The 23,180-nt window shown below is 45.2% G+C and overlaps 1 protein-coding gene across 1 annotated transcript; it reads right to left on the reverse strand.

The window, feature by feature from the left end:
* Nucleotides 1-1,741: 1,741 nt before the first annotated feature.
* si:ch211-253b8.5 (dysbindin) lies at nt 1,742-18,565 on the reverse strand. The gene is made up of 4 exons (XM_062545080.1): nt 18,174-18,565; nt 4,042-4,194; nt 3,505-3,648; nt 1,742-2,489 (listed from the first exon to the last, which is right to left on the reverse strand). The coding sequence occupies exons 1-4, from the start codon at nt 18,214-18,216 to the stop codon at nt 2,248-2,250; spliced, it is 582 nt and encodes a 193-aa protein (XP_062401064.1). The 5' UTR covers nt 18,217-18,565; the 3' UTR covers nt 1,742-2,247.
* Nucleotides 18,566-23,180: the final 4,615 nt, after the last annotated feature.

Consider the following 23,180-nt stretch of genomic DNA (forward strand, 5'->3'; position numbering starts at 1 on the left):
AGTATCGGTATCACTCCATCTCCTTCTTCCTCGTCATTCATCAGTCAGATACCCAGTGGCGGTTCTAGACTGAATTACTCCCCAGGCGAGATCCTCCACGAGCGCCCCCATGAGTGTTTTTTGACGCACTTTGCGTCAGTCGGGCTCATATAGGGTTAAGCACTCGTGCCGCCCCATACAAGATGCCGCCCCGGGCGACCGCCCGGTTCGCCCGTACCTAAAACCGCCACTGCAGATACCACACATCATATACCATCATATACCAGTCATATACGTCATTCATCAGTCATATACCACACATGTGTGGACATGTGTGGTCGGAGAGGTCCAGGAGCTCCAGCTGCTCCAGCATGTCCACGTTCACCTCCATGGATGAGATGCTGCCGATCGGGGCTGCACATTGGGGATAGGCTGTTGGGTTTAGTATTTTTTTATTATTTTATTTTTTTTCAAGCATATTTTTGGGGCTTTTTGCCTTTATTTGTATAGGATAGTGAAGGGTGAGACAGAAAATGAGTGGGAGAGAGAGATGGGGTGGGATCGGGAAATGACCACAAGCCAGACTCGAACCTGAGACCCCGTGGGCAGTCGGACCCGTGTGTGGTATGAGCGCTGTAGGCTGTTGCGCTACAGTGCCCCCGGGTTTGGTATGTTTTGCCTCAAATTAAAATAGGACTGCCTGTCTTGGTAGAATCCAGTCTGGTCATCTGAAATGAAGAAAGGAGGGGCTGACTCACGGTTTGTCAGACTGATGAGCAGTCAAGCGGATCCTTGGGGTGTTTTTCGGCAGTAGTGTGATGGATACCTGACGGAGTGTTGGCGTTAGAATTGCCAGGGGCAAGTTGGGCCTGTAGTACCATATTCAAAGATGACATGGTTCTCCCGTCACAAACCGAACTAAGAGCTTTTGGTTCGAATGGATCGTTTGGTGCACACCAACTGCTGTTGGTGTGAAAGCACCCTTACTGTCATAGTCTGGCTATCACCATACTAAACTCAATCTTTTAATTAGTCTGGGGAGTCTGCACTATTTCCACTGCGCAAGAGGCGTGATCAATGGGCATAGTTCACACATGATTCTGTACGCTTTGATAGTCCTTCAACCAATCAGACCAACGATTCAGGTGCGTCTTTTGGATAAGTTAGTTTGTGATTAGACCCAAAATGTTGTGGACAGGAAGCAGGGGAGATAGATGTGCAGGTTTCCAGCCTGAGCTGCCGGGCAAAATCCTAATTCGCTGGCAGGTCAGGCAGAGTTCACCCAGCCTAGAAATGTCAGTTTCAACAGTTTCTTTACAATTGCCTTTGAGACCAGGCTTTGCATTTGTTTGGCGTCTTTTATGATAGTCTAAAACACTTGCATCTGTCTGGCGCATTGTTCAAGAAGTCGGTAGTACTTTAATTAACCAGAGGTGTGTTTTGGGCGTACTGTAACATTCTTTAAACCAATGTAAGTGACATTTGTCATTCCTTTTAACAACAGGCAGCGCAACTTCAAATAGCGTATTAAACCCTATGGATGAAGATTGTCACGTAAGTTCACACTGTATGTGAGTCAAGGCAGAGAGAGAGAGAGAGAGAGAGAGGGATACATGACGTCTTTTCTTTTTCTTCACTTCTATAGATATATCGGTATCACTCCATCTCCTTCCTCCTTGTCATTCACCAGTCATGTTATCTGTGATGGTAGAGACGTTCTTAATAATCATGTGTTGTTCTTAAGAATCAGGCAAAACAGGAGTTGGTCTTTTAAAGATTATCATGTTAAACTGGAGCATAAACTGATCTCCAAAATATCTACAATCTACAAATGTTTATTTTTTGTTGGTTATGCAGAAACAAAGGCAATTTTTGTACTTTCACCTGTCAGTGAAGCATGCTTTCACCAACAGAGCTCTGATATTTACAGTATCTGCGTAGGTACATGATATGGAGAGGTGCTATGAAAATGACATGTTTTAACAGATCTTTACGACTGATGATAAAAACAGAAAACCAAAGCACTGACTCAAACATGCAGTAGCATAGTCATTTAGTAATTATATCATGTCAAAGTTATTATTGAGTGCAGAAAGTCAAACTTGTAAAGTTAGTGAATAACACAATAAAAGTGTACCAATGTCTTTTCAGCTTGTCCATGAAAGTCTTTGGCAGTTTTTTAGTGGTCTAGAAAATTCTGCCCACTTCAGGTATAGTCTTTCACCAATTAAACTAGGCGTTTTTTTTCATTCTGTCCAATCAGAATGTTCAGGGAGAGAAAAGGGGTGGGCCGTTCTTCTCATCCATGCTTGTGGGTGTCAGCAACAAGTCGTCACTGTGACCATCCTCATCTTCTGATTGGATGGTGGGGGTTTCTGGTCCTTCCCCATTGGTCCCCTGGCTGTCGTAAGAGGCGGCAGAGGATGTGGAGGACATGCGGGACTTGATTGAGGAGCTGTTGGGCACAAGCAGAGTGATTCCCTCCTCGTCTGGCTCGTCGTCCTCACCGTCTGCAGGCAGGGATAGAAAGTGCATCAGATAAGAGACTACTGAAGTCAGTGTGTCGGATATACAGTAAGGTGACCAGATGTCCGATACCAAAACCGGGGACATAATCCCAAAAATGTGGGGAAAAAAACAGGGACATTTTCAGTTTGACCTATCAATCCGACGATACATACAAGTTTTATCTTCAAAAAATGGGGACATAGGTCGTTTTTCTGTATTTTCCCTGAGACAGGCAATCAAAAATGGGCACTGTCCCCTGAGTCCCGGGGGCGTCTGGTCACCCTAACATACAGTGCTCCTGTAGCCAGGGCTGCTGCTAGAAAATTTGCTCGCTATGACAGGCAATAATTCTGGGCACTCGTGGGGACCCCCTGTCGGTGCTGGGCCCTAAGAATCGTCCTGAAACTGTGGTGCAGCATGGGAAGGCTACACATATTGTGTAACAAATAATAAAAGCAATGTTTTGGACAAGCAACTGTGTTGTCCCTATCTGGACACAGAGATGTGTAGTTTTCAACACATTTATATTACATGTAAGAGTGTGGCGCTGATCTGGTCCTGCTGTAGCCATTATATAGGCTAGATGACATGAGATCCAACCCAGACTTGATTCAGCTTCATCTGAGTACAGCCCTACTTCATGACCAGCCCTCACACTGGCCTGACAGCTAGCTCCTGTAATTACTGTACCTCCGCCAAGGGGGTTTGTTTGTCTGTCTGTTTGTTTGTTTGTTTTTTCGCAAGATAACTCAGAAAGTTGTGGATGGATTTCGATGAAATGTTCAGGGAAGGGCTGAAATGACCTGAGGAAGAAACGATTACATTTTGGGAGTGATCCGTATCACCGTCTGGATCCATGAGGCGGTTATGTTTTGGCTTGGCGGAGGTTTGCGCTCACTGAGTGCTTTTCTTGTTCCCACTCTGTCATTAAGTGCTTTTGCCTCTTGCCTGTAGTCGTGCTGGTGTTTGTGCTTTTGCTTTTATGTTTATATTTGTTTTCTTTGTGTGTTTGTTTACCAGGCAGAGGAGAGGTCAGCCCTCCGTCGTCTCCTGAGGCACTGAAGAACACGTCTAGGGCGTCCTGGTCGGAGAGGTCCAGGAGCTCCAGCTGCTCCAGCATGTCCACGTTCACCTCCATGGACGAGATGCTGCCGATCGGGGCTGCACAGAGAGACAGGGGCCCACAGAGGCACGAGGTTCAGGAATGGTTTTAAAAGCAGTATTGGTGTGTGTGTATGTGTGTGTGTGTGTGGCGTGTGTGATTGTGTGGCGTGTGTGGGGGGGGGGGGGGCGTGTGTGGCATGCATGCATGTGTGTCTGTGTTTGTCTGTGTGTGTGTGTGTGTGTGTGTGTGTGTGTGTGTGTGTGACATGTATGTGTGTGTGTGTGTGTGTGTGTGTGTGTGTGTGTGTGTGTGTGTGTGCGTATGTGTGTGGCGTGTGGCGTGTAGATAGATAGATAGATAGATAGATAGATAGATAGATACTTTATTGATTCCCGAGGGGAAATTCAAGATGTGTGTGTGTGTGCGCGCGTGCATATAAATGTACTCACGTCTCTTGTAGTCTATCTGCAGGTGTGAGTTGGACAGGTAAACGTCCACGTCGTGCTGAAAGACCTCCTCAAAGAAGAAGCGCTGCCGCTCCCTCAGCTTCCTCTCTCGGGACGCGTCCATCTCAGGTCCCCTCTGAGCATGCTCCGTTTCCGCTGGTGACACACACAAGAGGTCGCTTCAGTCATTCGCACATCATCATCTACAGTAGCATGCGCCTCTGAATGGCATGCAGAGTATAAATGTTGAGTCTCTTCTACCAGCAGGGGGCAGCAGATCACTGAGGGAACAGCGGACAATAGAACTCGTAGGACGAGGCCAACAATACAAGTATTCCACTTGCACCTCATTTATTATTGAAGATTAAGCACAGCAGCACTGAAGAAAACAAAATGTTTAATTGGGAGGGCAAAAGCACAGGGCACACACAAATACTTCACTGTTTAGTGTTTCATGTGTTTCATAAGCCGGACACGTATGCGGCGTGACGCGATAACAACTCCATCGTTTTTAACGGAGCAATGCCCACTAGAAACGTCTGCTGTGCGGCAGCTGCACAGGGTTAGAAAACGATTCTAAAATCCTCCACGTCAAACCCACACCGCTGAACAGCGTGTCCAGTGGGCGCGGGCCTTAACTGTGTAAGGCTAGTGGTGCTTCCCTATCCCCATATGATACAGAAACATGTATGGCTGTAGGTGTAACTTGTGTCACAGGGAAATTAATGAGTGATGCATTGAAATGAAAATTTCCATTTATGAACGGTTTAAGCACACTTCACTTAAAGGCACTTAGTATGCGGTAGGACCTATTGATCTGCTGGCATTTATGAGTAGGGCAGACCCCAGAGCACTTCACACAGTCACTTAGGAAAATGTCACTTACAGTAAGGGAGGTTGTGAGGAACTGAACAGCATACAAATATTTGGCTAAACAATGACTCATACGATTATGAAATTGCTTACAAACACCTGCAGGACCGTGTTGACATTAAATCCCTATTCTGTTGACAGTTAAATTATGGTTCACTGCTACACACACACATTGCACACACATCACTTTTCTACTTGTGTTGTGTTTACGTACCTCACAGTTATTGCATAATGTACATGAATGAGAAGTATATGTCTGTATTGAGCTCCCTTTATGAAGCACAATGTACCCGTAATTTCCCGACTGTAAGCATTGATTTTGCAAAATTTCTTCCGCTATGAGGTTAATATACAGTAGGGGAGCAGTTACAGTAATATGGTTTTTTACTGTAACTTGCATAAAACACTGTCCTGCATCTTATACACAATGCGTCTTATATGCGGGAAATTACTGTAATGGTAGGGTGTATATGGCCTGAGTAAATCACCTGAGTTTTAATCTGGTCTCCTGCAGCAGGATTACGGAGGTGTGTGTTTCACTGGTGGACCTGTGATTTGATTACCTTTGGGGCTACTGACGCAAGTGTGCTTGTGTGGCGTGAGTGTGTGTGTGTGTGTGTGTGTGTGTGTGTGTGTGTGTGTGTGTGTGTGTGTGTGTGTGTGTGTGTGTGTGTGTGTGTGTGTGTGTGTGTGTGTGTGTGTGTGTGTGTGTGTGTGAGGGTGAGTGTGTGGTGTGGGAAACGGTTTTAAGTCTGTGTCTATCACTTACAGTAATTGCCAGTTACTGATGTAAATCAAATCTGTGTGCTTGCTTTGTGGTCTATGTGTCTCAGTTTGTGTGCGTGTTTGTGTGAGTATGTGTGTGAGAGAGAGTGTGTGTATGGGAGAAAGAAAGTGAGAAAAGAGAGAAAGAAAGAAAAAGGGAGCTAGTGTGTGAGCGTGTGTGTGTGTGTGTGTGAGTGTGTGTGTGTGTGTGTGTGTGTGTGTGTATCATAGACTGTATCCTTTCAATCTCCATCCTGAGCGTCTGGCGTCTGGTGTCCCTTGCAAAGCCCCTTCCCTGCTCCCCATGCCTGCCAGACTGTCTGACTACCTGCTGCTCTCACACTGACCAGACGTGTGAGCATCACTCAGCCCCTCATAACAGTCTGATGGCTCATTCTGCTTATTCATTTTTTCCGCTCTCTCTGTCTCTCTCTCTCTCTCTCTCTCTCTCTCTCTCTCTCTCTCTCTCTCTCTCTCTATCTCTCTCTTAGAGGCAGAGAAGGAGGGAACAAAAGAGAGAATCGGACAGTGTATGTTTGTTTTTATGAGTGTGTGTCTCTGTGTGTTTCTGTGTGTGTGTGTGTGTGTGTGTGTGTGTGTGTGTGTGTGTTTGTGTGTGTGTGTGTGTGTGTGTGTGTGTGTGTCTCTGTGTGTGTGTGTGTGTGTGTGTGTGTGTGTGTGTGTGTGTTCAGTATGTGTGTGTGTGTGTGTGTGTGTGTGTGTGTGCAGTATGTGTGTGTGTGTGTGTGTGTGTGTGTGTGTGTGTGTGTGTGTGTGGTGTGTGTGTGTGTGTGTGTATTGCGCCCTGTATTTCTGGGGGCCCGTGCCATCAGCAGCATCTGGTGTCCTCTGCGTAACCCTTTCCTGCTCTGCATGACCCCCATCCCCGCACCGCCTGCTACCTAGCAACAGCTACCGCGACAACACACGAGGAGGACGAGAGGACAGCAGAGGAGACGGGACACGTTTGGACATGTCTGCCAGCCCTGGGCATGTCCTTCCATGTCTCTGTCAGTGCCCCCCCCCCCCCACACACACACACACACACACACACACACACACCCCAAGCCGGACACTGACAGCTTGGACCCCCGCTGACCTTGCACACCAGCTCTGCTTATTGCTCTTTCCACTGTCTGTCTATGTAGCGCAACACAAGACACTGCTGAAATACATAGTGACAGTCCACCCTTAAATCATTCAGCATGCATTGCCTTAACATAGTCATGTAGCAGTTATCACTTTTCAACTATAGCCTCAAGTGCAGTGAAATTGGCTCCTAAAATGATGACGGTGTTTTTGCAACTACTTTTAGAAACAATAGAATTTGAAACGGCTTGCTGTCACACCCGTATTTTATTTCCAGCCTGTGATGACTACGCAGCAGGCAGTACATCTCCACCGCCCCGATTGCATCCTTGGACATTAAACACGGCTTCCATAGATAGGTGCAGCTGAAACAACAGTACAGTTTGAGTGCCAGTACCCTATGCTGTCTATGTGTCTGAAAGCTGTGCTCTGCCCTTCCACAGCTTTTCCCATCGATATATATTGAACACCTCGGCAACCGCATCCAGGGGATTTAAACGCAATTAGAAGCCACTGATGGGGATTGGGGCAAATTGGATCAGGCTTTTAAGCCTCGGCTAAATTGGGAATCATGTTAAGGTTATCCAGCCTCCATGGAGAGTGCTGATGGGTTGTTTTCCTGTGTTTGCCAAGCCAGTTGTCGGAATCTCACACACTAACAAAAAGCTGATTTTTATGCTGATGCACAAGTACAGACACACCCTGTACACTGGCACACGAGAGCCACTGCTTACAGTAAGTGCATTATTTTGAAATACAGACACAAATACAGGCACAATTCAATGAAGAAGAAACCAAACTGGTAGAAAAGCCAGTGTGCTGCAAGACACTGCACTGTACACCATACTTGTACCCTTTAGCTATTTCTAATAAATATTAATCGCTGCACCAACGCTGTGGTCCAGTGTGAATAGGGAAATCGGTGAGTCTGATAAGATGATAAGAGGAGATTTAAATGGTCAGGAAAGGTGAGCGAGAGGGGCATGCCAGTGAGTGTGTGTGTGTGTGCGTGTGCGTGTGTGTTCATGTTTGTGCATGCATGAGAGCATGCCAGAGTGTGTGTGTGCGAGCGTGTTGTGTCTGTAGAAGCCTTTTCCACCTGGTTGCCAACCATGTGACTATTCCTCATCCCCTCCTCATCAGACAGGCAGACATTCACAATGCTCTGTGCTGTTCACACCGGTCTGTCTCTCCCACACAGCGGCCCACCCAAGTCCCTTCCTCTTAGGTCACCGTGCCAACGGATGCCAGTTAATGCCAAATGATATCCAGCATGCCTTGCTGACTCACCCCCCTCGCCACCAGTACGGCCACTGCCACGCTTTAGTGCCAGTCGAACACTGTGCCAACCATTGGCGGCCTACCAGCTCACAGGACTGGCCAGCTGTCAACTTCCTGAATGTTCTTGAAGCAGAACGCTCTAAAAACAGTGTCTGTCGTTCAAAAGAACATTCTCATGAAGCTCACAGTAAACTCATCCTGCCAAGAGAGCAGGGGTGTTGGGGAGGGGGGAGCTGAGATCAGGGACCAAATAGTTCTGTGCTGGTATCACTGTGCGTTTGGAGACCAGTGATCTGACCCCGGTCCCTTCCCCAAAGGCCACTCTACTCTGCTGTGTTCAGCGAGACTCGTCGTCGCTGTCGTCTTTTTCCAGCAACTTGACATTTCATAAAAAGTCAGTGCCTCTCCTTGGTCTTTCCAGGTTTATGTAAGCGAAGCGCATAGAAGAGAAAGGGAAGAGTCAAGAGAGAGAGAGAGAGAGAGAAAGAAAGGAGGGAGAGTCTGGCTCGCTATTCTTCTGCATGAGCAAGGAAGACACGGAAGAGATTACGTAACACCAGAGTAGTTTGTCTCAAAGCGCAGAGGCAGTGACAGAAGGGCACATGTCTCTCTGTCTCCCTCTTCAATGTTGCATATATTCTAATGGTCTGAGCATGTAAGAAAGCATAGAACATTATAATCTAAACTAATATAATATAATATGATATGATATAATTAAATACAATATAATATAAAATAATATAATATAATATGATATGATATAATTCAATACAATATAATATAAGATAATAGAATATAATATGATATAATTTAATATACATTTTTATTAATAGACAGACAGAGAGCTAGAAATACTGTACATCCTCAATCCCTCGCCCGCAATGAGCTGCAATGGTTTATGGGATGGATCGCTGGGGGGCAGGGATCAAGCCAAATTCAAAGGGGCAGCTTGTCCCCGCCCCGCGTCTGAAAGTCCGCTCTCACTCCAGGTACCCTGGGACGGGACTGTGCGGTCAGCGCAAAGGGCTCGAGCGCTAGCCTGGCATGCGAGATGCTTTACTTATGCGCCAGCTTATGTAAGAGGAGATGGCATGCTTCACAAAGGTGAACGGTCATGCCATGCCATGCCAACAATGAAGCCGCCAGCCAGGGCCGCACAGTGCCCTCTTAGTGCCCTCTTAAAAGCAGCATTGTGGGCAGTCATGCAATCCCTTGCATGGCATTAGACTTTTTAAAAAGACAGCCACTGGAGTCTTAAATGGACCCACTTTTATGTGTGTTAATAGAAATATGGGAGTAAATGCAAATGTGGCAAGTCAGGCAAGTAAATACAAATGTAGCAAGTCAAGCGGGTTCACTCTCGGCTTTTGCCACTCTCTTGTATAAAGCTTTTCATGGCTTGAATTAGTTGCACAAGCATCACATAATTTCCTTAGACAATGAAGAATTTCATAACAGACTCCTCCTTTCGTAATACTGAAAAATCGGACATGTCCATTACACTTAGCCCTGTACCGCCCCAAAAAGAACATTCCCTGACCATGATTGACAAATCCATGAATAATTCATGACAAGGTGGCTAAATTTAGAGTCACTGCAATCATGAGACATCACTGTCAACAAAACATTCAATCACATCTGCTCACAAGCAGAAAATCAAAACCCCAATCATGTCGATTAGTTGCATCTTTAGCGACCATGCTGACCTCAGTGAAAGAGGAAAACAGGGTCATACGGCATGAGGTCAGCATGTCTGTCACACACCCCGATGACTTCAGCGCTTGGCTTTGCTTGGAGTGTCGAAGTGGGTGCTGTTTACGGGACGCTGTCACACAGGGCCCATTGAGAGGGCAGCGGAAGAGAGAGATTACCCAGAGAGCGTCAGCTTGACCCAGTGGTCCTGAGACGGCACGGCATGAGAGGCTTATTGTGTGCCGTGACAGGGTTGAAGGATCTCACACGCCTGTCCTGCTGCTGCTGCTGCTGCTGCTGCTGCTCTCTTCCCTTCTGTCTGGGGTTCTCCCTCACCAACCTGGAGGTGGACAGCTGTTCTGTTTCACTGGGTCTTGGCTTCTCCTCCCTCACTCTCACAGGGGAGCTGCATCAGGCGCGTAACTGAAGCATTGCGTTCACGAAGCGTATGCTGCAGCAGTTAATAATCACTATAATCAATGGAAGTAGCTACATTACGTTCATTTGAAAAAAAAACTAGACCAGTCTTCTAAAATGGATTTTAAGCGTCGCAAACGGAACGCTTCTCTCTCTCACTCTCCATCTCTCACTCATTTTTTTCTCTCCTCCCTCTCCCTTTCTTGCTCTTTCTGTCCTCCACTCCCCGCCAGCCCCCCCCCCCCCCCCCCCCTCCACAGAGGAAATGGTAGGATCGTATGGTAGGATCAGGGCCTATAGCTCCAAACCAGCGGATGTTGCTTGGTTCTTTCCCTGCTCCACCACACAAAGACAAACCCCAAATCCTCCATTTAGAGAGGGTATGTTTTATACGCCAAAACACACCACAACTCCTCCTCCTCAATGAGGTGAGAGAAAGAGAGCAGGGAGGTTACCATTTCTCCTCACTGGGGGATTTGTAACCCAGGAGATCATTTGCAGAGTCCCTGCCCAGCTTTTTGAGAAACATCTCAACTGAGGCACACACTTGTATACAGATATCTCTCTCTCTCTCTCTCTCTCTCTCTCTCTCTCTCTCTCTCTCTCTCTCTCTCTCTCTCTCTCTCGCTCTCTCTCTTTCTCCTCATCTTCCTGCCTGAAGTAAAAAAGGGGGCCCCACACCATTCCCCCAGCTCAACCACAGGATAAACAAAACACATCTCACTGGCTGTTTTTGGATCCGCAGGCACAGGAAACGTCTTTTCCAGATGATGATCCAAGAGCTTCTGGACCGCGGCGCAGGGGTAAGGGCCGGGCAGTGGGTCTGGACCCGACTCAATGAGCGGCCCACAGCCACAGCCCTGTTAGAGACCTCATGACCCTGGTTATTGGCTCCTGGTTCCCATGAGTCAAACAGCACGCAAAGCATCCAAAGATTCCATTTATCGGTCGGAATCAGACAGCAGCTAATTACAAGTGTTCTGGAGCACGGACACTCTGGAATTCTCTCAAAGGCTCCAATTTTTGCTGTGAGCCGCAGCAGTGGACCACAGCATAAACAACTTACAAAAACAGTTTAACTGCACAGAGACAGACTGTAGCCTGGTTAATCAGATTTTAGGTGTTTTTTTTATTTATCATTACCTCTGCCAATGAGGTTATGTTTTCATCAGGGTTTGTTTGTCTGTCCGTCTGTTTATTTGTTTGTTTGTTTGTTTGTTCGCAAGATAACTCAAAAGGTTATGGAAGGATTTCAATTACATTTTCAGGGAGAGTCTGAAATGATCCAAGGAAGAAACAATTAAAAAGATAGGAGTGATCCGTATCATCGTCTGGATCCAGGAGGAGGTTATGTTTTCGCTTGGCAGAGGTTTGCGCTCTCTGAGTACTTTTCTAGTTATTATTCTTGTTGTGGTCATCTGGTGAAAGAGATATCCAGCACATAAAGTGGACATAAGAAGTTATATAAGGGAGAAGTCATTATGTAAAAATATGAACACCACGATGGGGATGTCCTAATGAGCAGGACAGGCTCTGTTCCCACTGTCTCCCTGTCCTCGTCCTACTGGTTCCCTCCCCTGCGCTCATTATGTCGGTCCAGATATGGCTGTATAGTTTTGCAGACCACACGCAGGTCTTACAAAATAGCTCCTCGCTCATTCCATCACTGGGATGTCCAGCACATCCGACACTGAACGACCGAGTAAAGTTTTGTTTGACTGAGTAAAGCTTTGTTTTGTGTCCCAGTTGTTTACATGTCTCTTACATGCATTTGAAGTTGTTTTACGTTTATAGAGGCCCTCGTGTGAAGGCCGTGTGTCGTGCTCGTTGTGACTCCTTTTGGTTGCACTGAGGCTGAGCTTCATCACAGCACACACTCCTAGGTGTTGGGTGTTGAGTCCCCAGCAAGGCCTATTATGGTCTGTTCTCCACAGTCTACCGTGGCCAGTGTTATCACATTGCACCATCGCGCCCGAGTGCTTTCCCCTCAGAAATATGAGTCAACACAGAACTGCCATGATGTGTTTGGGCACTGATGTCACTGTGTTAATGGCTAAAGGTATTTTCGTATCTCATACCCAGTTTCAGTTTTCATGCAGGCAAAGCAATAACATAGCAACGCGCGCACACACACACACATACACACACACACACACACACACACTTCCCAAAACACCCGCTGCGGTGACCCGCATGAGCTCAGGATCGTTCAGATGGAGTGTGTTTTACTTGGCCTGGCACGGGGTTGAAGGGCGTGTTGGTTTCATCATGTTCTTATGGGGAGGAGTGAGAGTGTGACATGATGTCTGGTTATTATGGTATGCGTGGGTGCAGACTTGTCTGCTCGTTAAGTATGGAGCTGTGTTTTTCTGTGGGTGTGGAACAAAAGATATTCAATTCCTTGGAAGTACTTTCAAGTATGTGTGGTATATACAGTGTATGCGTACATGAATTGGTGTGAATGTTTTATGAGTGTTATATGTGAGCACTGTATGTCTGTATGCATGTTACGTGTAATGGTACACACGTAGATGTGGATACATCCACAAATCGAGGGATGACAGAGTCCTCTTTGTTGTCTGGTTCTGTCGTGTCGGGTCAGCAGGACATGTCTCATCAGATTTGGGTTGATTAGTGTCAGATGATGATGTCCATCTCTGTCCACCCATAAGGCCTCAGTTCTTCAGGCTCCCCCCTCTGCAGGGTGGGAAAAGCTCTCCGTCTCTACAGCAATTATTATTATTATTATTACCTCCGCCAAGTTATCTTTTCATCTGGGACCGGCGTCTCTAGTTTCTAGTTTCCTGTGTATTAGCCGCATTATGTATAAGTCGCAGGACAGTGTTTTCTAAGTTAAAAGAAGCTGAACCATATTGATACCATATTAACTGTCCCCGTGTATTAACCTCATAGCTGAAGAAATTTAGCCAAATCAATGCATAAGCCGCGGCTAATAGGCAGGTAGGCTAATTACGGTATGTCCATGGGCTAGTAGTCGGCGGGTCAGTCAGGGAACACTTGCTCATACTACTGGTGCATTCACATGCTATGGTAATTATGGTAAATACAAAAAGCGGACGTGAAAGAACACCCCCTCGTGTGGTATTTTCCACTGGGCAACACATAGAATATTTTGACGGACGAGTTGCCGAGATGAGATACTGTAACCTTTGACCTTTTCAAAATAGCGGAGAGCAATGGAAGAGTCGTGAATGGTAGCATTGTACACTACCAAACAGTTCACAAATTGAAAACGTCGTCTTTTCCATAGCATGTGGATACAGCATACTGTACATCCAGAGATTTGTTCATCCGCTCAGCAAACTTGAACTTGCCTTTCTGTAATTATATTCTACTGCTGTACTCATCTCTTTACAGCCCATGAAAAATGACTTTTCCTTGTACATGCAGGGAATATTAAAATCAGAAATGAATATCTTGTGATTTCTATATTCGCACACAGTTTAATGGTACAGTATGTCCTATGTTTCTTGGATGGAATCAAAGCCATGAGGCCATGCTGTCTGTCCTTCTCCTATAGTGTCCTTAGCTGAGTCTTCATCATTTCTCTTTGAACTTGACTTTGGATTTTGGACTTTTGAAAAATGACCATCAATAGCAAAGTTACTAATCAGGGCTCTGTGTCTTTGCCTCTGCTGCAGAAGAGCTGTCAGTGGGGGAGGAGGAGGAGGAGGAGGAGGAGGCTGCACTGAGGTAACCTGAGGGCTTCTGGTCCTCAGCCAAACCAGAGGAGTGCTGAGGTGCCCACATTTCCTCCGCGGCGCGCTGCATCATAACACGACACGCCCGACCACAGGGTCAGGTGCCAGGGAGAGGCTGCTCAGCGGTATATACGGCAGAGACTCGGCACAACAAACATGAAAACAAACAAACACAGTCATAGAAACAAAACAGCATGTGTGTGTGTGTGCGTGCGTGTGTGTTTGTGTGTGTGTATGTGTGTGTGTGTGTGTGTGTGTGTGTGTGTGTGTGTGTGTGTGTGTGTGTGACCAAGTTCCTGGGTGAAGGAGCTTTGGTGAGTATGATGTGGCAGTTTTTGGGGTTGCTGTGCATGACTCATGTGCATTTCTGTCATATCTCTCTCCCCCCTGATTCCCCCCCCCCTCTCACACAAACACACACACACACTCTCTCACTGTCCCTTACTCTTCAACACTCACTGGGCTTCACTCCAAAAGTCTGAGAGCCAATTAGTTATTGAGGGATTAGAGAGGAACAGTTTCGGTTTTCAGAGCTTGACAATAGGGGTGACTAAGGTTGTGTGTGTGTGTGTGTGTGTGTGTGTGTGTGTGTGTGTGTGTGTCTGTGTGTGTGTGTGTCTGTGTCTGTGTCTGTGTCCATGTGTGTGTGTGTGTGTGTGTGTGTGTCTCTGTGTGCGTGTGTGTGTGTGTGTGTGTGTGTGTGTGTGTCCATGTGTGCGTGTGTGTGTGTGTGTGTGTGTGTGTGTGTGTGTGTGTGTGTGTGTGTCCATGTGTGTGTGCGTGTGTGTGTGTGTGTGTGTTGATCGGAAATGCATTCCCTGACCTACGGGGTGAAGCACAGACGAGCACCATCACACTCCAAAGCCCTCCTCTTCCCATTAGTCACATGGCATCAGTCTACACCACTCTGCTCAATGGGGGCCTATTCTCTTCACTGGAACTATGACTGGGTCACTTCGACTGCCCAGAACAACAAGGAATGAGCAATGGCCTCTGGCAGAGTACTCCGAGAAGGGGCCAGCATGGGGTTACAGTATAGCGGTGTGATAAAAGATGGAGAATTGGTTCCTTTCAGGGCGGAAAAGAAAGAGTAATTGCAGCATACTGACAGTGCAGGGTGAAGGAATGGACAGAAGGGTGAATACAGTAGATATATTTTTATGAGTCAGCAGTTTCAGTGTTTCTGCTTGTCTCTCTGTTTTGCCTTCAGTGCAGTCTTTTTGGTGATCATGTTCACAACCACACCAATAGGACAGAATCAAAGTTATTGATGTGTAAAGGAGCAACATAAAAAAGTTCATTGAGTTTAATTGCTTATATATCATATAAGACAATAAGGCATGATAAAGACTGTTTAAGGAAAATGTTCCCCATACGGAATGTATGCCTCATGTTACAGTTTTGATTGGAATTGCCTCTATCCCTGAAAATAAAATGTGAAAATATAAAAACTTCTTCTCTTCATTTCACACTTAAACAACTCTGACACCCAGTAATCTAAAGTGTGAAATGGAGGTATGTTTAGCAGCAGACAGAGTTCAGCTTCTCTGTCTGTTCTCTCCAGCTCTCAGTGCTATAGGATCTAGGGCCTCTCTAAACAGCAAGAGAGGCTTCGTTTCCCCATCTCAGGTTCAGATTTAGCACTGTCACCACAACATGAGCTGAAGAAAACAACCACTCATAAAGTTTAATATCACAAAGGCACGAGGCTATAACTGGGCCACTACTACCACAATGAAAGATCTGCTGGAAAATTCCATGACACTTGTTTTCTTCAAGTTGGTTAGATTATGTAGGGGAACTTACGTAGCAGTTCACAACAGTACTGTAACGGCAACTTTGCTTGCTGTGGTCCTGACAGCATCAAGACACATTTTGGTCAGATTAGATCATTGCTTATGTTATCTTTCTATTTTTAGTTGACTTTAGCCTCGTGCCAAAATTACTTACACGCTGACAGATACTTTGTGTATGATGTAAACTTGATGCTGTGCTATAGACATATTTAAAGGGAACACTAAACAAAGAACACTAAGTCTATGTACTATTCATGTACTATGCATACTATGCACTTGTGTACATGATACAAAAATAAACAAATAAGAGCAATAGAGAGATAAACTCAGTACTGCTAAAATGAATAATAAGGCGATTCCAGTGGAAACTTTTTCCATAGATAGCCCTGACTTGAACTCTTCCTGAGGCACACGTGTTTTAGTGTGCCATTAAGTGTGCTGGCTTGACATCACATAGGCACAGTAATTCAAAGTCACATTCAGCTCGTCCAGCTATCCTTGGAATACAGAAAAAGCTTACGGGTCATGAACTGTGGAGGCGCGCTTCTTCCACACTCACACTATCAATAAACCAACATGGTTCATGCTGCTGAAACTATGTTCATGGTGCAGTTGAACTGACTTCCGCTGAGTATGTCTAGCCAATAGAAAGCAACGTTTTCACACAGAAGTAAAGTCTGAATCTCAAGTATCTCTATTGACCCCTAAAAGACACACACTCGGATACCAGCTTTCAACCACTTACAAGTCGTACGTGCCAAGTTCAACATTCACATTCCCTGTCTGGCCCAGCATTCCAGAGGATGGCTGTGGAGCGGCAGCTGGGTTTCGAGGAGAGGCCACCTAGCACGGATCGGGTGACTTGTAGGTCACACACACACCGATCAAATTTTGAGGCCGAACAATAAGTCACGCCTCACCCAACCAAAAACTCTGTGACCCAGGGCATTCTGTGACCAATTTAATTTCCAGTGTTCCAGCGTAGGCTGCATTCCCTTGTGGGGAAACTGTGTGAATGAGGATAGAGCCTGTCTGTCACCACTGTGCATCTGTCCAGAGAGCAACAGGCACAGCACAGCACAGGCAACCAAGGGAGACGTGGGAACTGGAAGTCCACAACACGTGACTAACCAGAAAACCTGAGTTAACTCCCTGTGCTAATCCTGAAATATGCATGTGGAGATGTCTATGTCTCTTACTCATCATCAGCATCCCTGATTGCCAGCTGCATGCGGAAAAGTTCAGTATTCTGTGTGTGTGTGTGTGTGTGTGTGTGTGTGTATGTGTGTGTGTGTTTACAGAGTATTTATGTAGACTGATTTGATGTAATTACCTGTGCCAAGGAGGTTATGTTTTCATCTGGGTTTGTTTGTTTGTCTGTTTGTCTGTTTGTTTGTTAGCAAGATAACTCAAAAAGTTATGGATGGATTTTGATGAGATTTTCAGGAAATGTCTGAAATGACCCAAGAAAGAAGCTATTTGGGACTGATCCGTATTACCATTGGATCTAGGAGGCGGTTATGTTTTCGCTTGGTGGTGGTCAGATAGATAGATAGATAGATAGATAGATACTTTATTGATCCCCAAGGGGAAATTCAGGTCTGCACTCTCGGAGTTCTTTTCTAGTTTGATATGTATTTATAAGCCAAACCAGAAAAGGTACTATTATAATATTATATACTATATTTTGTCAGCATTCCACACTGTTGATGTTCTTAAACATGTACCCGTACGCTCACACAAACACATACAGATGTGTGAGCACACACACACACACACACACTCAACCACCCACCCACCCACACACACACATACACATCAGGCAATAAGTATCTGAAATTCCTATCCCCTGACTTGCCGAGTTTTAGCTTCGCAAACTGTCCTGCTTTAAAAACACACACTCAGGAAACCTGCCTTCCTCCACACTCTGTCAACATGATGGTCAAACAAGTGCAAGAGCTTGAACCACGCGAAGACAGAAACCAGAGGCCCAGGGTCCAAATATGGAGCGGAGTTTAGGAGTCACTCTGAAACTATGTGGCTCTAGAATAATATGCCTTCCTCGCTTTACAGTTCTCCATGCGAGTGACTCCATTGGAATGTCTGCATCCTGAACTAACACATTCAGAGGCAGGTAAACACTCAATGTAAACATTGGCAAATGTGTTTTAGGATGTGCATTTCAGAAGAAATCTAATGTGGTGATGCCACTAGATATACAATAGAAATTAGACAAACGTGATGAAAAGCAATGATAAGAAGTTTTTTAAAGCCTCTTCATCACATACAGTACTGTATAGACAATGAGGGAACTGGGGTATGGGGCCAGAGCCGGATAAAGACTCAATACTATTATATTTGTTTCAGGATGTTCTGTGTCTCGTCGATGTCAGTGATTTGGCTGTACTAGAACAGATTAAACACATCAATTACACATCGGCAAAACCATTAGTCACTCTCTGGCCGAGTTTGATGGCAGCTGTAGTTGAGGGGTACTTACAGGACAGGCGCTTGTGCTGGAGGTTGGCAGCGGACGCAGACATGATGATCCCAACAGCTCCCGAGAGGAAGGACCGGTGCTGGAGGAGGCGGAGGGAGAGGAGGAGAGGTCCGAGGGAACGGTCCGGTCCGGTCCGGTCCTGTGGGTGGCAGAGTCGGTGGGCTCCTCAACTCAGCAACGGCAGGGGATGGGAATCACAGAAACTCATTCCTTTCTCTCTGTCTCTCTCTATCCCTCACTCTCTCTCTCTCTCTCTCTCACTCTTTCTGTACCCTGTGTCTTTCTCTCTTTTCCCCCTTCTCTCTTTATATCTGACTACTTATCTCTTTATCTCTGTGTCTCACTCTCTCCCTTTTTCCTATCCCTCTCTCCCTCTCTCTCTCCCTCTCTCTCTCTGTGAAGTGTAGTAAAGTTGTTAGTGGGCTGCCTGGATTTGACTGCGTCAGGGCCAGCACCTCCTCCAAAATAAACTGCTTGTGCACTAAGTCCCAGTCCCAACCACGAGAAAGCAGGCTAGGGTTTTACGGATCATACCAAGTGGTCACTAACTGTAGGGGAGGAGCTTTGCATAATTAAAAGGGGCCGGGAGAACTGTTTAAGGGGATAGTTTACCTTAGAGTTGTGTGTAGACTCATTCCCAATGGCAGCCCAATCCCACCTCATTCCTCCAGAATACCAAAGAGAAAGGGAGACTTTCTGTGCACCATGGCTGGCAGTAAATAGTACATGGACAGTGTTTTTATCACTGACTAAAGTTAAGTCAAATAGCTTGATCCTTCTGAACAGTATCAGTCCTGTGCTGTCCTAATGAAGAAATATTTTATGCATTTTTAGGGAGCCTGTTTTAAAAAAGAGAAAGACAATACATCCAGATACTCTCTCTCTCTCTTTCTCTCTCTCTCTCTCTCTCTCTCTCTCTCTCTCTCTCCCTCTCTCTCTTTCTCTGCTGCAGCTATGGCCAGAACAGGAACACTCAGACAAATGCTTCCAACGAGCTGATGTGAATCAAATGTAGTCTGACAGGCTACAAGATCACCTTGCCTTAAATGGACACAGCATTGATATTATTGAACAGACTGAAGTGCTTTCTCTAGGTCTGGTATTTTGAAAGAGCATTCTGTCTACCTCTTATGAAATAAAGTTCTCCACTCTCAGGTGCCCCCAATTTTCCATCTATAATTTAGTTATGTAAACCAACCTGCTGTTTTCCCCAAAAAAAAGCATAACAGTGTCTAAGGAGCAAAATACAAAGAAATATATCCACTTTCTTGAGTATATATTTAAATGTTGACTGTGATATTCAATGGAAATAAGAAGACAGACTGACCAACAAGATTGAAAATAAGGATACAAATTTAGAGTCATGTGATATTTAGCCATGTCTGTTGGTGTGACTGGTGAAAAATGGTGAATGATGCCATCTAGTGTCAGAACACTTAAGGTGTAAAGAAAACTATATCTAATATTGTGTGAAGTGATGGTGAGAAAATCCCCCCAAAAAACATTTTAGCAGGTTTGATTGTACATGTTTGATTTATAATATGCGTTGTCCTTGTGTTTTATTAGCCTGGCCTCTTTCAAGGAGATCTAATCTGGCAACCCATATCATAACTGTTTCCTCCAGACAAGAAAAAATAGGCTATCAGGCCAATCAGCGACACAAGGGGAAGACGAAACCGAAACTTCTTGTGACAAACAGAAGTAGCAACACCTGCAAACCTCAAAAACTGCATTTGAAAAATGCAGCAATTTATTTACATCAAAGGTAGACCCGCATACATTGTTTCCTGACTGTTGATGCTGTTTATTGGCAGTTTGTAAAGTTATGGCAAAGTAAGTAACATTAGGAATCTCTGATCAATGTGATTGGTAAGGCTGGACCAATAATTTCAAAGTTAGTGTCTGTATGCAGGTGTTGCAAGGTTTTGTCCTTACTATATTCATATGTTATCTATTTGTTATATTGTATTCTTATAGCATATTCTTAGTTATTATTTCATTTCTTCTTTTGTCTGTTCATTTGATTCTTATTTTTCATCTCTTATGTATTACAGATTTTTACCATGATGCCTTTGTGGCGGTGGCCTTAACACTTGTGTTGCCCATTGGGTTAGACGCAAATGTAAAGCACCTACATTAGATGTAATGTAAACACCTTACACATATGCTCGAAAGGTGCTCTGTGGATGAAGTTTATTCAGGTTTATTGTTGCCAGCAGCAGAAATCGGAAGAGTAGCTTGTAATAATGTGACTACTGTGCCCCTGTGTCATCTCACCACAATCACAATGGAAATGGCTGATGATACATAGCATAGGCCTCTCTACAGTATGTGCAACTACCATTTGCTGAGCATCTCATTTCAGAGATCCAGCAGCATACAACATCAAACATGATCACATGACAGCGGAGGATGTCTCCCCCTTTGTTTCATAGAAAGCAGGCTCTATACCTTGAGTACACGGTTGATTTAACAGACTGTGTCAATACAAACACTGCCATTCTTCTGGTTATGACTAAATACAATATTTGGAGTTCTGCTTGATCATAGGCATGGTGGGGAAGCCCCATTGCTTTGCACAGCTGTACATATTACAGTAGATACTACTTGTATAAGACACACAAAGTGACTTTGCCAGGCTTCATCAACGGTAGAGTCAAAAGATAAATAACGTCCATCTACACAAGACCATGTGTAGATAGATAGATAGATAGATAGATAGATAGATAGATACTTTATTGATCCCCAAGGGGAAATTCAGTGTAGTACTGAGATGATAAAAGGCTGGCTACCTTGGTCATTGATCATTTACAGTAAACATGCCTGTGGGGACGGAATCTAACAAGATTTTTGGCTTAGTTTATAGGTCTTAGAGTTTGTTTGCTTTTTAAACAGCATCTCTGAAGACATGAAAGTGTTCTGGGCAGCTTTTGGACCTGCGTTTGGGTCTGTAAAGTGGACTTTGCTGGCTCTGAACAGACCTTGTGTCTGTAGCAGTATTTGAGGAAACGAGTCAAAGGAGACGTGAGGTAAGCAAAACAAACTGTCTGTTTGAACTGTTGGTGGGGAGATATCAGCGGAGTGGGATTCACCCGTAGCACTACAAACAAGTGTCAGCGACTCAGCGTCATTATCTTGCGGTTTCATCTCTGGAAACTTTTTTTTTCTCTCTCTCTCTCGCTGTATCTATCTATCTCTCTCTCTCTCTCTCTGTCTATGTGAATGAAAGAAATGTGGTTTGTCTCAGGATGCAGTGTGTGTCTAGATGTATGTTTCCATGTTTATGACTATGGTTTTTGTACGTGTGTGTGTGTGTGTGTGTGTGTGTGTGTGTGTGTGTGTGTGTGTGTGTGTGTGTGTGTGTGTGTTTGTGTGTGTGAGTGGGTGTGTCTGTCTGTGTGTGTGTGTGTGTGTGTGTGTGTGTGTGAGTGTGTGAGTGTCTGTCTGTCTGTCTGTCTGTGTGTGTGTGTGTGTGTGTGTGTGTGTGTGTGTGTGTGTGTGTGTGCGAGTGTGAATACAATTTTGAGGAGTATCAGACACGTAGTAATCAGACTGCCATCAGCGCACAGCATGAGAAATGTTGCCTCAGCTCCCGCCCAGCAGAAGGTGCAAGTGACCCCTCTGGCATTTCAGAGTGTCGCGTCCTTTCATGTGCTGGGGAGAGTGTGGGCGCAAGCAGCTCAGAAATGACTCAATGAGACCAATCCGCTCCATCTCGAACATGTGTGGGTTCACCCAAGACACCGTGCATGGCGGAGATAGATCTTATTTGTGCAGCAGTGTGCTTCTGCAACCAGAGTGAGAATTGCAACGCACTTTAATGGGAACTCAAAACAGGGCCATTTCATGGCTCTTTGAACTTTGTACTTTGTACTTTGTACGTGCCGAGGGCTGACAGTCACAGAAACGGTCCCGCACAGACCCGCTAAGAGATGCGCAGTGGACAGAGGTTAGGTGCCATCATTAGCAGAAACATGCATCCGTAGATGAAAGCAAGATGTCCCAGGGGATACAGAGTAGAAGCGCTATAACAGTGCAATTAACTAACAGTGTGTGAAAGTGATCTTGTTTGTCTATTTAAATAATGTGGTTCCACGCTTTCCCTTTTACTGCAATAATTGCCTTGGTATATCAGCCATCCTATATGACATCACAGTACATTATTTCACATGAATGTATATCATACATACATCATTTATTATTGCCTGATATCCTCTGGTCAACATATACAGGGTCAATGCATACTGTAGATGACGACAATTAAGTAAAAATGAAATAAACATACTGTTGCTTGTAAACACAACAAGTAACGCAAATATAGCCTACAGAGGATTCATGGACAACAGTATAAAAAAGAGAGACAGTGAGAGAGAGAGAGAGAAAGAGAGCGAGGGAGAGAGAAAACTGAAGAGAGAAACATGAAAGGAGGGAGGGAGAGAGAGAGAAAGAGAGAGAGAAAACTGAAGAGAGAGACATGAGAGGAGGGAGGGAGAGAGAGAGAGAGAAATCAGTTAGTCAGGAGGATGTGGAGAGCGTGAGGAGACGAGAGGAGAGTGGGAGAGCGAAAGGTGGTGGGTGGAGAGACAGACAGAATGAAAGAGTGCGAGCGCTTTCTGAAACTGGATGTGCCACTTTGCTCTGAGGAGAACAAGACAAACACCTGACTCTGCAGAGAGTGCCAGACACACAGGTAGGACTCTCTCTCTCTTTTTATATCACCCAGACAAGAGCTGCAGTCATCTCTATAGTGAGACGATATCCCTGTCTGTCCGTTAGCTTCTAGGAACGTCTTGAATCCCCCACCTCGGTAGGGAAAAGCAAGAGGAGGTCACGCATCCTACGACAATTCTCAACCATCAGTGGCAAAATGAAAACTCACACTGTACTGTAGGCTCCAGTGTTTACTTCAGAAACACCTCAATGAGAAATGAATCACTTCCATAAGTGTCTCATCTCATACAGTAATGTCACGCGGAGAATGAAAATGAAAATGCACGTGTCCCGTTC

Source organism: Sardina pilchardus, chromosome 9 (genome assembly GCF_963854185.1).
Source record: "Sardina pilchardus chromosome 9, fSarPil1.1, whole genome shotgun sequence".
In the NCBI taxonomy this organism is placed as follows: domain Eukaryota; kingdom Metazoa; phylum Chordata; class Actinopteri; order Clupeiformes; family Clupeidae; genus Sardina; species Sardina pilchardus.

What these genes read in the sequence shown, in the direction of transcription:
- si:ch211-253b8.5 (XM_062545080.1), bottom strand. Translation starts at nt 18,216, where the DNA reads ATGTCTGCGTCCGCTGCCAACCTCCAGCACAAGCGCCTGTCCT. An exon ending in CCAGCACAAGCGCCTGTCCT is followed by an intron (nt 4,195 to 18,173) that starts GTAAGTACCCCT and finishes GTGTGTCACCAG; the next exon opens with CGGAAACGGAGCATGCTCAG. An exon ending in GCAGATAGACTACAAGAGAC is followed by an intron (nt 3,649 to 4,041) that starts GTGAGTACATTT and finishes CTCTCTGTGCAG; the next exon opens with CCCCGATCGGCAGCATCTCG.